The sequence below is a fragment of the Sturnus vulgaris genome, chromosome 19 (assembly GCF_052056855.1).
Source record: "Sturnus vulgaris isolate bStuVul1 chromosome 19, bStuVul1.hap1, whole genome shotgun sequence".
Lineage (NCBI taxonomy): Eukaryota > Metazoa > Chordata > Aves > Passeriformes > Sturnidae > Sturnus > Sturnus vulgaris.
This window is the reverse complement of record NC_142261.1, coordinates 1,572,443-1,587,751: the sequence shown is the minus strand read 5'-3', so window position 1 is coordinate 1,587,751 and position 15,309 is coordinate 1,572,443. Positions and strand designations below refer to the sequence as shown.

Here is a 15,309-nt window from a genome sequence, read left to right as displayed (position 1 = left end):
GGCTTGGAATTACTCAGCTCTGCTCTGGTTTGGTCTGAAAGGTGGGGAGGGGTGTCTAGCTGGGAATTGGGATGGATCAATCCCTGTTCTGGCTCTGCAGAGACAATATAATTTTGGGCAAGTTGACTGTAAACTGGTTACAGCTTGGATTTCCTGTCGGGAAAGGATAATGGCTTTATTTTTAATTGGGCTAAAAATGCCTGTGGAAGGACTGACTACAGAAATGGCTGGAAGTTACAAATGAAATTTATCATAACTGTTATTATTAGTACGTCATTGAGAGTGAATTTAGCTCAGATCATGCTTTCCCCCATAATGGAGTGGGGAGGGGATAAGAGGATTTCTAAAATAGCTCTGAAAAAGTCGTTTTTTCTCATCATTTTGAGCGTTTCCCATCTGCTGCGAGCACATCTCTGCTTTATTTCCTAAATATCTTTCCCTTCTGTTTCTATTTCAAAGTTGCTTTTGCTAAGACTTTACCTCCCAGTTCCCACTGCCAGGATTGGGGCTGGCTGGGGTGTGACAATTAAGGATTTACCTTTCACATTTTGCACTGAATTGACTGGGAGCTGTGGAACTCCCCACACCAAGTGCTGGCTGCTGAAATCCCTCCCGAGCTCTTCAGTTTCTCCCCAGCCCTGGTGATTATTTGTCCTTTCTTTCCTTGTGTTGTGAGGACTCAGAGAAGAAGTCCAGACCGGCTCAATTCTCAGGGTCAAATACACTTTTTTTGGGCTGGGATTTCATTTTGAAAAAGTTTCTGTGCTCCAGGTTGGCAGGCTGGGATTGCTGCTCCATCCAGTCCATCACCTTTGTACCTTTCTATTCTGCAATAAATGGGGGACACTTTGTTCAGGGGAAAGTCCTGCCAGGGCTGCCAAATGTGGTCCAAAATCTACATTGCAAGCAGCTTCTCCTTGGGACTGTGGAGCTGCAGGAGGGGGCTCTGCTCCCTCTGAAGAACTTTTGGCACTTCTGCATCCCCTGCACATCTTACAGGGACAGCAGCAGCAAAGGCCCTCACCCCCAAGGCAGAGATATCCCAAATAAACAGCCCCTGGGGCAGGGTGATTGCAGCCCAGCTCCCTCAGCACCCCTGTCTCACATCCCTGCTGACTGCATTTTCAAATGCCATGGAGGCTGCAGTGTTTTAAAGGTGGGATTTTAACAGGACACTTTTCTGTCTGGCAATTCTGCTTTGCAGAGAGCAAGAATTTCATGGGAATGAAATGTCAGTTTTGCCACATTTCCAATTAGTTGTCATGTCTTGTTCCTTTTTTCCTTTTTTGCCCCTCTCATTTCAAAATTATCTTTATAAAAAAAAAGTAATTAAGCCATCTTAGTGGTAACAGTTGCTTGTTGGGTCACAGTCCTCTGAAATACTTCAGCAGCTCCTTCCCACAGTTTCATGCATGGAGATGGCAGAATTTATGTCAGCTGGCAAATTTAAAGGACATCAGATTTTTTTTTCAGGCAATTCCATTTATCCTTACAGCTCCCTTTGAGTTGGCAGAGCAACACTTTCCAATATTTTTTACGTGGGGAAGGGAGGTATAAGAAAACCAAATGATCCACCCAAGTTTCTAATTGAAGCCTGGCACAGAGCAGGGCCCACACGTGCCATTCACCATCCTGTCCCCAGCTCATGTCAGCTGTGCTAGGAATTTCTTTTTTTCAAAGCCTCAGTCCCCAACACTTACAATAATTTTTGTGCCTGTGGAGTTTGGGGGAAGATTTAAAGATATGAATCACTTATCTGAGGAACAGTAGGCTCAAACCTCCCATATGTAGGCTGGTTTCATTTGAATTTCTTGACTTTTCCTAAGTGAGAAGCTGAACGTAGTTTCTTCCTTCTTTCAACCTTCCTGGCTCTACTGATATCCAAAAATGCAAAATGACATCTTGTCTCAGCCCACCAGAGCAGATGCAATGCAAGGGATTAGACTGGAATTTTTCCTAAAATGCAGCACTCTGAGACACTTTTGGAGAAAGTGGCTGAGGAGCAGCGAGAGCTGTTCACTTGCTGCTCACCCAGAGAGGCAGGGGGGACACAGCCAGGGCAGGGGGGACACAGCCAGGGCAGGGGGGACACAGACAGGACAGGGGGGACACAGCCAGGGCAGGGGGGACACAGCCAGGACAGGGGGGACACAGACAGGACAGGGGGACACAGACAGGACAGGGGGACACAGACAGGGCAGGGGGGGCACAGCCAGCAGGGAACCATGCCCAAAAACCACAGGGGCACCCTGAAGGTCAGTGGACAGTGGAGGTCAGTGGACAGTGGAGGTCAGTGGACACTGGAGGTCAGTGGAGGTCAGTGGACACTGGAGGTTTGGGGGGCAGGCTCTGTGGAAGAGGCTGGAACAGCTGGATGTGCAGAGGGGGGGATTTGGGAGCTCCTGCATCCTTGAGCTCTGTGTGAGGAGCCACTGACAGGGGAGCAGCCCCAGGAGGAGCTGCCCAGGGCTCCTGAATCCTGCCCAGGGGTGCAGGAACCGTGTCCTGCAGCTCCTCATCCTCCCTGCAGCTCTTCTTCCTCGTTGTGGCTCCTCATCCTCACTGTGTCTCTTCATCCTCATTGTAGCTCTTCATCCTCATTGTAGCTCTTCATCCTTGTTCTAACTCTTGGTCCTCATTGTAGCTCTTCATCCTCATTGTAGTATCTCCTCATCTTCACTGTTGCTCTTTCTCCTCATTGTAGCTCCTCATCCTCACTGTAACTCTTCCTCGTTGTAGCTCTTCATCATTTTGTAGCTCCTCATCCTCATTGTAGCTCTTCATCCTTGCTGTAGCTCTTCCTCCTCATTGTACCTCCTCATCCTCATTGCAGCTCCTTACCCTCACTCTATCTCTTCTTCCTCCTTGTAGCTCTTCCTCCTCGTTGTAGCTCCTCATCCTCTTCATCCCTAGATTTGGTTCAGAACAGACAACAGTAGGTGCTGCAGAGGGAAGGTCTCTGCAGTGTCGAAGCTGTGTAGGAGGATGTAGCGAGTTGTGGCAGATGGGAAAGGCTGCTGAATGCTGAAATCGTGGATGGGATCCAACTGTCCTGGAGTGTGTGTGTGTGTGTCCCCAGCATCTCCTGCCCCGAAATTCACCTTTAATTAACCAGGATTTGACCTGGGTGAAAAGCCAGGTTAGAAGTTTTCAGACACGTGGTCAAGAAAAACATGAGAGAATGGTGATGTGAATTTCTTAAAAAAAATACAATTTTGGCTGAGAAAGAGAAAATTTAAAAAGTGATGCTTTGATTTTTTTGGGTTTTGGGGTTTTTTTTTTGCAAGGCCCTAATGATTTTTTTTTTCTCAAAGGTGGTTGAGTAAGTCTAATGAAAGAAAATATTGAATCCATTGCTGAGGGCCTAATTCTCTATCTCATGTGAATGACAAGTCAGACTGAAATGAAGCCATGCAGGGGTCTTGCTGGAATGATTTGGTCCAATGTAATTACTACAGAATAAGTGAATGTCCCTCTGAAAGAAAGGAGATGAGGTGACAGGAAAGGGGCACACCAGCTTTGAGGAATGCTGTTTGGAGGTATGAATGCCTGTGGAAAAGCAGGAAGGAGACAATTAGAACAATATCGAGTAAAATTCTGTTCCAGAGAATATTTTTCATCACATTGGTTATGCCAGGCATGGATGTAACCCATCAGTAAAGCCTTACAGGCAAAAGTAAGGATCTCATAAAAGCAGGATGAATTAATTCCTTCTCAGAGGAAAAGACCACCCATGGAGTGGTGAACTCACTTTGATCCAAGCCCATGAACCCAGGCAGGGCTTCAAGGAAGTTTTTAATGGTGTAACAAGAGCACCAAGTGGCCATGAGGCATGGGGCAAACCCAGCACAATTCACTGTTAAATAAAGCTCCAGGTCCCAGCAGTGCTGTTTCATTCCACCATATCACTAAAAGGTCCCTCTTGGCTTTGCTTTTAATTAATTAAGTCACAGGAGTGGCGAGCGTGGCGCTGCAGCAGTTTTCTCTCTGCCTAATTGTTCTCCAGGCATATTTGCAGCACTCCTGTTGTAATCCCAGCCTTGTTGCAGGAGTCAAGCTGCACAAATGAAGTTCCTGCTATTAAAAGCAATTTGTTTCCTATTCCTTGGCAATCTGTTCCTAACGCTGAGCCTCGCTGGAGCACGGACTTTTTATTTTTGGCAAGTTTTATTTTTTTGGAGCCAAAAAGCAGTGACATTTACCAGCTACCACACTGCTCTCAGGCTCTAGCCATGCTCAGGAAATCAAAGTTTTCCATGTCAGCATCATATTATTTTCAGCAGCAGCAGTGTGATGTGCTAGACCCTGGTGCAATGACATAATTATTTTCCTCCCTCAGTCTAGGATAACTTATTCCCTTTCTCTCCTTCCTGCATTATGGTCTTTGAGCAATGAAACTCATTCTTTTTTCCCATGCAGAAGGCCCTAATATGAGAATATACCTCGGTCCCAAAGGTTTGTATTTTATATCACATTGCTCTTATTCCTCAGTTTAAACTGCAGGACAGACACAGCAAATTAAATCAACTTATGCTTCATCACATCTGTTTCATTTGTATCAGGCTGGTGCCACAGAGGCAGAAACCATTCTTATCCTCTCCACATTGCTCAAGCTAAAGTTGACTGGCTTTGCACATAATGAAACTTATACCTCACCTCCTTAAAATGATTGGATCTGTTTTATGTTCTGAAAGCCGAGTGACTCGTGGTTGCAACCTGCCGTTGATGGCAGAGGGAGCATTTCCTTTGTCCCCCTCTCCGGTTTAATCTGGATTTGTTCAGCTAAGGCAATCCTTGTGGTTCCCCCACAGGATCAGGACGGCGCCAGGAGTGAAGATCTCGGACATCAGGGTGAGTGATGCTGACCAGTGGGGAGTGCAGGAGGAGACAGACAGCGCCAGGAGCACGGCCACGCTCACCTGTGTGCACAACGACCCCGGCGCCCAGGACAGGTGAGCCCCTGCTGCATGAACCTGCGCTCAGGTGTGCGGGAACCTCCTGCACCTTCCTCCTCAGCCTCCCTGGAAAAGCTGTGGGTGATCTGATGAGAGCTTTTTTTTTCCCCCCCTCTTTTGTTTCATTTCCGAGCTTTTGGGAGTGGATTGTTGAGTTAAACTGGAGGCAGCTCCCCCCAGTCCTGGCTCACATCTGCTTTTCGTGACCCATCAGGGCAGCACAATTCCTGTTGCCAAAGAGCCAACAACAGGAAAAAAAAAAACGAACTGAAATGGAGAAATATGGGGAACAATCGAAAGCAATATAGAACAATGCAGCCTTCTTTATTTGAAAGCTATGAAAGGAACAGCTATTCACTGTTATTTATTAATGCTGCAAACACCTCGGAGTGTCTCTGAACTCTTGGAATGATCCCATCAGCTGGATCAAAACTAATGAGAAATTTACATTCTTAGTCAGAAGTATGGATTTTACAAAAGAAGCAATTTCTCCCCAGTATCTTGCAGTTGCTCTTACAGTTAAAGCACACCGTGCATAAATTTAGCTAGAAATTGTATAATAATTAGAAATCACAAAACTTTATGTCAAAATTTCTATTCGCAGAGTCTTTTGCATCCATCTTTTTTTTTTTTTTTCTGAAAACTCCTGTAAGGGAGGAAAATGGTTGCTGGTAATTGCTAAGACCTAGGAAGGTTATTGTCAGAGGTTTGGAGTACAAAGAGAGTTTCTACTCTGTTTAGTTTTTGAAGCTGTATTGGAGGAGCAAGTGAATCCCATCCAGCCCTGGGTACGTGCCATAGGAGCGTTGAGGGGGATAATTTTTAATGTGGAAAGATATTTAATATTTAATGGGAAGATATTTAATTGCTTTTTTAGCAACAGGCACTGCTGAGGAGAGTTCTCCTGGCTGTGTAAAGCAGACCTGGTGCAGCACGAGGGAAAAGTGCCTGGGAGTGTCCAGCACTGGCAGAGTGGAGGAGGCTGGGTGGGATGCAGACATTTGTAAAGCTGGGGAGTGAGGGGAGGTGATTCCACTCTCACAGTCCCTGCAGAGGTGCTGCAGAACCTTGTGGAATGAGCTCCAGGCAAACCTTTCCCTTCATTTGCTGTTCCATGCCCTTGTTCTCCAATTATTAAAATAAAGCATAGGAAAGAAAAGAAAAAAGGAAAGGAGAGAAGAGGGGGGGAAAAAGGAAAGAAGGCAAAAGAAGGGGAGGTGGGGGAAGATCTCTCTTGTTCCCTAAGCACATTTGTAAGTTGTAATTCCGAGGGGATGCAGAGCTCCCATCCACATTCCAGGGTTATTTTCTGGGCTTTCACAGGCTGATAAGGCAGAGCTCTGCCCTCTGCCTTTGGCACTTTGTGTCCAAGCCATTGGCTCGTGGCAAGGTGTCCCAGCTCCCCCAGAGCTGCTGCTGAGCCCAGGGAATCCCTTTTGGAGCTCAGGCACCTTTGTGGGACCTTTGTGCCTGTCCTGGAGCTGGGAGGTGACACTGTGGTGACACAGCAGGGCTCAGCTCCAGTGGCTCATGTGGGTGTGATTCCTCAGGATTGCAGCTTTTAGATTTTTATACATTTGTAATCCTGCAGTTCTTTAGTGTCTGACTCTGAATTCCATGCACAGTGTCACTGCTGCTGTCCCATTTTGGGCAGACACAACAATTCCTCTCTGGGCTGGGAATCGAGGGCACCTCCCTGCCCCAGGCCTGAGAGATGGGAACAAAAGTGACTGGGGGAGCAAATTTGGGGTAAATGACTTACCCCAAAGTCAATTACGAATTACTTGATGTAACTGGGAGATTAACCCCCAATATACAAACGGCCCAAACTTATCAAAGTGTGAAAACCCTTGACCCATTGTCTATTTTGGGTGTAGCCCCTGGGGAGCTTCCTCTGCCCCAAATGTACCTGAAGGCTCTTCAATAAACAGAACTGCTTTTTATTCCCTTAATTGTCTGCCCTCTGCTTTTGGGTAGTCCCAAAAGGCTGGGCAGGGTCTGCTCCCTGTGAACCCCATCAAGTGACCTCTGTTCCCTTTGGAGCAAGGTGGAAAGTGTGAAAGTGAAATACTGAGGTTAAAGGGAGATTAGGGTCATCTGATGTTACTGAAATCAAAATGAAGGAACTATTTTTAAAGTGTGACCCCCCCCCAAAAAAAATAGCCTGAAACTTATTGCCTTGTATGTGGTTTCACTAATCCATGAAATTATACCTGTCACAGTAACTTAGTTTTTATTAAAACTGAGTTTTGCTTTGTGTTGAACTGTTAAATTGCACAAAAGCAATGCATCTCAAGTTAATTAATACTTTGACCCTTTCCTTTATGAGATTAGTTTAATATTTTTGGATTAATTAAAGTATGCAAATAGAAACTGCTGAAAGATCACTTCCAGATTCGCAAATATTATAGTGCTTGGAGTAAATATTTAACTTTGATCTTTCCTTTAATTTGTCTTTTTGGTCATAATGGTGGCCCTCCTGTTTCTTTTGAAGAATGTCAAGTGTTTATGTAGAAGTTCTGCTGTTTCATTTAAATGATCTGAGACCTGAACTTGCTTCTATTAAGGTCAACATGACAAAATTGTCACTAGACCTGGTTCACGTGTTCCTCATTTTAGCAGCCCAAGGAGCTTCATTAAAGGCACTTTGTGTCTCTTTTGTGGCAGAGCAGAAGCTCTCAGTGCACAGACTCGTATCCACCTCGGGGGAGATGCTTTTTTTTCTCTCTTGGAATTAATTTCACTTCTCTCCCAGCTGGTGGAGCAGCAGTGGCTAAGCCAGGACTGAGCCTGTGGGCTGAGCTTAGCTGATTTCTGGGTAAGCTTTGGCCGAGTTCCTGGTGGGTTTGAGCCTCCCTCAGGCTTTGTGCAGGTGGAAAACCCTGCCAGCCCCTGGCACAGCTCTGGGGACACCGAGAGCCCCCCAGAGTGGCACCTGTGCCCTCCCAGTGCCCTTCACCCCAGGCAGGTGTGCCTGGCACTGGGGCTGGGCTTTGCCAGTGCTGGGCTCTGCTAAGGAGCCCTGACAGGCACAGGCACGAGCAGAGCAGTGGCTCTGAGCTGTGACATGTTCTAATCCTGCCTCTGTTCCTTTCAGCCCCTCTTATCAGCTGGAGCATTTTCAAATTTGCTTACTTTCCTAATCTTCCTCCCTGTCCCCTCTGCAGTGTTACTGCTATCACGAGTTTTTCATCTCCATTTCTCACATTTCCCCACGCAAATTGAGTGTCCATTAAAATGCTTTAAATTAAGACCTTTCCTCCTTTCATGCAGAGTGCATCGTTGCCTTTTTTGTGCATTACTTAAAAAAAAAATTTCCTTATCACAATGTTTCAGGCAGTTTACATTATATTCTATTAAAAATCCATTTTGTCCAAGGTTGTCACAATTCATAGATTAAAGCCTTCCAGAGTGTGTTTTGTTAGGAATACATTCATAAATTCACCTCTTTAGTCGCCCCATAAGCTTGTATTTAAAACCTCTTTTTTGATAATGCAGTTGAACAAAGAGCATAAGAAGGAGAGATTTATTTTAAATATACACACACCAGTATAAATGCCCACATCTTTTCTGATCTGAGTGGAGCCTTGCTTTGCCCTTTTGCTGTCTCAAAGGATTTTTTTTGGTCTCTCATTGAGTGAGGAGATTGGTTGTTGCCATCTGCAGCTCTTCTCCCTCGAGCTCTCTCCTTGGGGGCACAACCCTGAGAATTCTCATTTTGGTGGGGACAGTTGAAGCAGCAGGGTTTTGGCTCACAAAGGAACGGTTTATTCTTCAAGCACAAATAGTTTTGCACTATGCCTGGAGCTGGGAACCCTAAATTTCCATTATATGGGAAAGGGTGTGTGTGGATTTCTGCTTTGAGCATGGACACGGCTTGCAAGGAAGTCAGGGCTGGTGGTTTCTGCTGAAAATCCGGTGTTTTCAGCCCTCTGTGCTCAACAGCTGAGCTGCTGAAGGGCTGGGATCTTACCCAGTGCTGGCAGTGCTGAATTACTGCGAAAAATGCTTTTGAAATGCACAGCCAAAATCTGGGAGTCTACCAGACACGAGTCCTTGGTGGTTTCCTGCAAACAGATCCCACTCTGTAAAGACCATGCAGGTTTTTTTTCCACTGCATTTTCCAAAAGATGGATGGAGCCTTGCAATTTTTTGTGTCCTTTACTCCTGGGAGTTCTCTGGAAGCATTTCAGGAACATGCCACAAATTAGCCTGCAGTGGGACCAGGGCAAGAGGGCTTGAAAAAAATGCCCTGAGAGCCTGGACCACCTTGGCAAGCTGTGGTACCCCATAACTCAGGGCTGATATCCTGAGGAACAGGATTTCAGGAGCTTTGCCAGAGTGATTTAGCATTTTATAGGATTAGGTTATTTCAAATCAGTGCTGAGCAGGAGCTGGGTTTCCATGGTCTCATTTGAAAGGCTCCAGAACAGAACATATTTCATGGTGCTCAGGGTTCTCCTTGCTGGAAAACTGAAGAACAAACCCTTCATGTGACCCAGCCTTTGGTTCAGCACAAAAGCTTAGGCCAGAGACCTGCAACAGCTCTGAAAGGGAATATAAATATTCTGAGAGATCATTTTCCTTCCTCAGGAACAGTCATTAAATTGTATTGGATTATTACCAGGTAAGGAGAGTGTGATCCTTGACAAACTAGTATTTTAATCAGGGAGCTTCTATTTATGCTAACTAGCAAAGTTAATAAAATCGATTTAACCTGCAGTGCTGAGTAGAGAGTTATTGAGACCAAACTGGTTCTTCTCACCTAGGGATTATTTTATCTTCATGCCTGTAATACAGCTGCTGTCTCTCAGGATATCCATCACAGCATAAATTAAACCTGCATGAGGATCACTCAGCATGCAGAAGTAGAAAGAGTGAAATCTTCAGAAGGCTTTTTTTCAGGTGTCCTCTGAAGTATTTATTCTGTTACCTGGACATTTCTATATTTTTTTTAAGTTGATGCAGTTCAGTTCAGCTCTAACATTTGACATCCTCTGTCTTTAAACTTGAATAAAAAATTAGGGTTCTATTATGATTGTTCAATTTCTTTACTATTTTAGGAGGTGTTTACAGAATTCAAGCTATTAACTTATTTTATAAAACTGTAATTTTAATGCATCTTTAAAACAGGAAAAGCCGTTATTTTATGTATTTATAGGCATGCAAATGCATCCTCCTGTTTTAAAATAATTCACTTCTCTTCCTGTGCTTGTGAATACCCTTTGAACCAGGAATATCAGCCAAAAGAAAGATGTAACATTTGCTGCCAGTTAAGATTTGTGCATATATTTATTTAAAGCTAATATGTGTTACTGGAATGGATGATCAGCTGAGCAAAGATGCATCGTTTGGTTTTGTTTTCAGAGCTTTGGGTATGACTTGAAGATGAGAACTGGGCTTTTTTTCCTCTCTGTGCTGACTTTGGCAGAGTTTGTGGCAGAGCTCTGAGCCTGCTGTCCCTGTCCCTGTCCCTGTCCCTGTCCCTGCACATTCCATGGGGCACTAAGCAAACCCTCCTGAGGACCTGAGGCTTCCTGGGCTGCTCAGCCCCTCTCTGCCAGGTGGAAATTCTCTCTCAGAGCTCCTTGGAGCTGTTTCTGTGTTGAATTCTCCTCCACTCTGCTCCAGAATGACCCACTGGGGGTCTGATGATGCCTCCAAACCATCCAGAAAGGGACAAGGGAGGGGGGCAGAGATCCCAAACCAGCATCTCCCAGGCTTTGCTGAGCTGATTTCCTGCAGGGATTTGCCCTCCTGGGGGCTGAGCTGTGCCTGTACCCAGTGCCAGCTCAGCACAGGGCAGGCTGATGCTGCAGTGAGGATTTTGGTGCTCCTGGCAGATAAATAAGCCCAGAAAGATGGGCTGCAGGCACTGTGGCACAGCAGAGTGCTGTTCCCACACTGGGGAAGCATCAGGCCATGCACTCAAACACTTCCTGATGTGTTTATTGCCACAGGAGCTCTCTTGGCCCCAGGACACCGAGTGTGTAAAGTGCCAGCAGCAGCAGCAGTTGTCTGACAGAAGATCAATTGCATGTGTTGCTGTGCACAAAGGAGCAGTGACTGCTGCACACACAGCCTTGCTTGGTCTTATTTTAGGCCATGCAAAGGCAGTGGGATGGATGCCATGGAGTTCACTTAGTGCTAGAAAGTGAGTGAGTGAGAGCAGCAGAGGGAGGAAAGAAACACAAAGTGTGTAAAGCAGGCAGGAAAGAATTGAGAAGAGCTGAGGGAAAAAAACAGGGAGATGGGAAGAGAAAAATCCAGGGAGATGGGGGGAGAAAAAGCCAGGGAGATGGGAAGAGAAAAAGTAAGGGAGATGGAAGGGAAAATGCCAGGGAGATGAGGAGGGAAAAACTAGGGAGATGGAAGGGAAAAAAACAGCGACATGGAAGGGAAAATGCCAGGGAGATGGAAGGGGAAAAATCCAGGAGATGGGGAGGGAAAAGCCACGGAAATGGGAAGGGAAAGCCACTGCTGTCACCCCCTGCCAGACCGATGTGGGTGAGGACATTGGAGTTCCTCAGGAACTCTTCCCACCAGGAAAACCGTATTTCCATGAAGCCAGACTTGAGCTGGTTTGGAAAGGAAAGCCTTGAATTAAAAATTAGGGGTGCTTAAGGTGTGGTGAGAAGGCACAGATGCTGTGGTGCTGTGTACTTGGGTGTTTCCCTCCTCTGCTTGGCCACTTGCTGCTTTCCTTAGGGCAAAGAAATGTGCTGTGGATGTAGGATGGCCATGGCCTTTAGATCTTGCAGGAGTTCATTTCCTGGCCTTTGGCCACCCCCAAGACTGCTCTGTCTCCTGAGCCATTGATGAAGAGGATTTTTAGCTGTGATTCACCATTTTTCAGGCTGTGACCTCCATTGTGAGTGAGTCTGTTCTGCTTTGTGTAAGGAGAGTTCCAGTGAGAAGCATCCACACACGTTTTCAAACTGAAGCACAAAGAAAACCTGAGTTAGAAGAATTTTAAGTAACCTTTATTCTTTACAACTCTGCCTTTTTGTATGAAAGAACCCAGGCCAGCTTGGCAATGTTCCCATTAGATGAAAGCACTGACACCTCACAGTACCTTCGAGAGGACATCAAAATAATAGCCAAATTAACAGCAGTGGGAGGGACAGCTTATTGTAGAAAACTGTGGTGCAAGGATCAAATATCATTTCTGGAGGGTCTTTATTCCTCTTTCATTTTTTCCTTTTTTTTTTTTTTTTTTCCTTCCCATCCAAGGCCGAGAACAATGCCATTGTGTCCATCTCCTGTAGGGAGCTCAATATCCTGGAATCCATGAATTCCCTCCTGACCAGCCAGCTCTGGGGTAGCTTTTAGTGCCTGTGTCTCAGCTGGGCTCAGTGCTGCTCTGGTAGAAGCTCCAGCAGAGCTGGGTCACAGGGAGCAGTGAGTGCCAGAGCAGATAATTGCTCCTGGCCCCAGCCCAGCAGCCCAGGAAGGTGATGGCTTAGCCACTCTTCTTGTTCCATCTTACTCCATCCTGTGCTATGACCCAAAAGAATCTTTTCAAAATGCATCTTTGGGAGCTGGAGCAGCCTGGTGTGCAGTGCAGGGAGCTCCAGCAAAGTCAACGTTCTGTTGTCTGGAAATTTTGGAAAATAAGGAACATCTTGTTGGAAGAACTCAATACAAACAGAGGCATGAAAATTAGTTAGAAAATTAATGTTTGATAAAGATCTCTGGACTTGCCAAACCAGTAGAAAGCTTTGTGTGAATCCAGAGAAAAATGCAGAAAATATCTTCTGGCAGCATTTGTTTAATGGGACTACAATGAATTAGAAAAATATTAGGAAAAAAAAATTCAACAAAACCCAAACATTGGAATTCCAATCCCTTTGGTCTCTTCCTTGGTGCAGAAGTGAAGGTTCAAAGGAGTGGCTTAAATAAACTCTTCATGAGTGTAGTCCATAGAACCTGATCCAAACCTTATTCTGAGCAACAGAAAAGCGAACCAAATCATTCTGAAATTAGCCTTGTTTTTTTAATTTGACCTAATTACCTCCGTTTTGGGCATATCATTCCTCCATGTGAAGCTTAATATTGATGTAACAGTTGGGAAAGTTTAATTTCAGGGTAGGGTGGTCTGTATAATTAGGACTGCAAGAACGTGGCAGGGAGGCTGGGAGCCAATTTCCAGTGCATGCAGATGAGTGAGTGGCTGCTGAACTCGTTTTTTCATCCAGTGGAGCTTCCTGCTTTTTCCACAGTGGATGCCAAAGGGAATGATGACATATTCCCAATCAATGGGCTTCTCCAAGGCTCTGCTGCTCTCCTGCCTGCTCCTCCCTGTGCAGTGGTTTTATTAATGGCCACGGGGATGATTAATGGCACGTGGGCTGCCTCAGGAGCTCCACGATGAGAATCTGCCCAGTTGTGGGAATTTCTAAAGCTCTGCAGGGTTCTGTGAGCACTTTGCAGCCGTGCTGATACCTGAAGTGTGAGTGATAAAACCCAGGCTGAGCCCGTCGTGCCCTGACTCCAGGAGCAGAATGGTTGTGTGTTGGATTTTGGGGGGCTGTCTCCATCATTTAATCACTTTTTTTTTTTTCCCCTTGATGGCCTGAAGTAGCTTTTTCCTTGGTGTTTGCTAGGGTGAGCTCCCAGGAAAAACAATTCATAATACAATTCATCTTATAAATGTGGGGTCTGCACAGTTGAGGTGTCTGTGCAGCACCTTGGGATACCTCCCATCCCCTCCCTCCCTGATGGGAAATCCTCACTGACCCTCCTGGAAATCCCAGAGGGAGGGAGCAGACGTGATCCAAAGCCTTATGGCACAGAAGCATGACCTGATTGTTCTGTAAATATTGTCCTTTTTTTATGTAATCCCAACTTACAAACCCATTCCAGACTCAGGAGAGCCCCTTTATGTAGGGAGCCACTTAAGTACCCACTTGCTTTGAAGTACCTGTGCATGGCAGGGGTAAAGATAAAGCAGGTACTCAGAGCCTGCAATTAGAGACACCAATCTCTAGATTTGTGAAAATATAAGTCTTGATGGTGAGGTTCTGTATGATGACAGGCATTAGGGTGTCACACCTGAAATACCGTGGAAATCAGAAACTGGAATTTTCTGCAGCACAGGAACAGTTCTGGGGATATTTCAAGTGTTGCTAAGGAATTTATTTTTGGCAACTGTACATAGGGATTTAAGTACCATAATTGGATTGTTCTTTGATATAATAGACTGGAAAAGATTACTGAATGAATGTGAAATCGGGGAGCTGGTATTTGAGGTGTGTTTAATTCTCTCTTTTGCCAGTTTAGGAGTTTGGCTTGTAGCAAAGCCTGCTGCACACATTTGGATTCCATTCGTGATGTGTTGACTTGCTTACTTAATAGCCAGTGCATTAAAGTACAAAAGCTAACAACTCATTTATTAGGCACTTAGCCAAAACTTAAACTCATTTTATTGTTAGGAGGTGCTGTTGCTAGACAGGCAAATATTAAGTTTGTTACTTTGATTTATTTGAATCGTCTGTGCCAAATACATTATAAAACAACCCAACATTAACTTTGCATAAATTATTTTTTGCTTTAGTTAGAATTTTTCACTCATCTTGCCATTAATATGCCTCACCTGTGTTTACAACTTAAAAATTCACAAACTTTTTATGTTTATGTTTTTATGGTTAACTTAAAAAGTTACAAACTCTCGTAAAATGAAAAAAAAAAAAAAAAGAAATCTGGTTGATGCTTTTGTCAGTGTCAGCAGGTGATTTTTGAGGTGTTTATTTGAGAAGAGCATTAAATGGGAGTTTAAACACTTTGCACTCATCTCACTGGGACAGCAACAGGGGACTCTCCCCTGGCTGAAAACACCATTTTATTATAACCTTCACATCGTGTCTTTGGGAGCTCACACCCTGAAGCTGGGTTTATTCTTTCTCTACCAGCTGGCCTGTGTGGATTTTCCCAGGAAACATTGCAGTCATCAAATCAAATCACTGCAGCTTTAGCAAAAAAACCCCAAACCTTTCCTTAAAACCAACTGCCAATAACTTCATCTTGCAAAAATGCCTCTCTTGTTTTTGTTGGTATAGTTAATGAACTGGTTTGATTCTTTTCGAGTTCTTGGGTTCACTGGGCTCAAAATCTTGGCGTGTACAAGTCCCAAGAAGAGCTTTGTTGTTGGGGGTTGCTCTTTTTGCATTTTTTTGGGTTCTTTGGCTGTGTTGGCTGGTGGGCAGCAGCAGGACTGCCACCCCTGCTGATAACTGATTGCACAGCACTGCTCCAGCCTTGGTTTCCCCTGGGAAAGAAATCTCCCTGCTCCTGGCAGCTGGGACAGGAGGAACCTCAGCTCGTCAGCAAAAAAAAAAAAATAAATTTATTTTGT

General features: G+C 45.0%; 1 protein-coding gene across 2 annotated transcripts in view; it reads left to right on the top strand.

Moving 5' to 3' along the window:
* Positions 1–15,309, top strand: part of TMEM132B (transmembrane protein 132B) — a 219,211-nt gene that overhangs the window by 93,183 nt on the left and 110,719 nt on the right. For both annotated transcript variants that reach the window (XR_015807610.1, XM_088175778.1), the window contains exon 3: positions 4,812–4,952. Coding sequence is in view for 1 of the 2 variants with exons in the window: in XM_088175778.1 (XP_088031904.1) it covers positions 4,812–4,952 (141 nt within the window). In the remaining variant the exon portion in view is untranslated. The remainder of the gene's footprint in view (positions 1–4,811; positions 4,953–15,309) is intronic.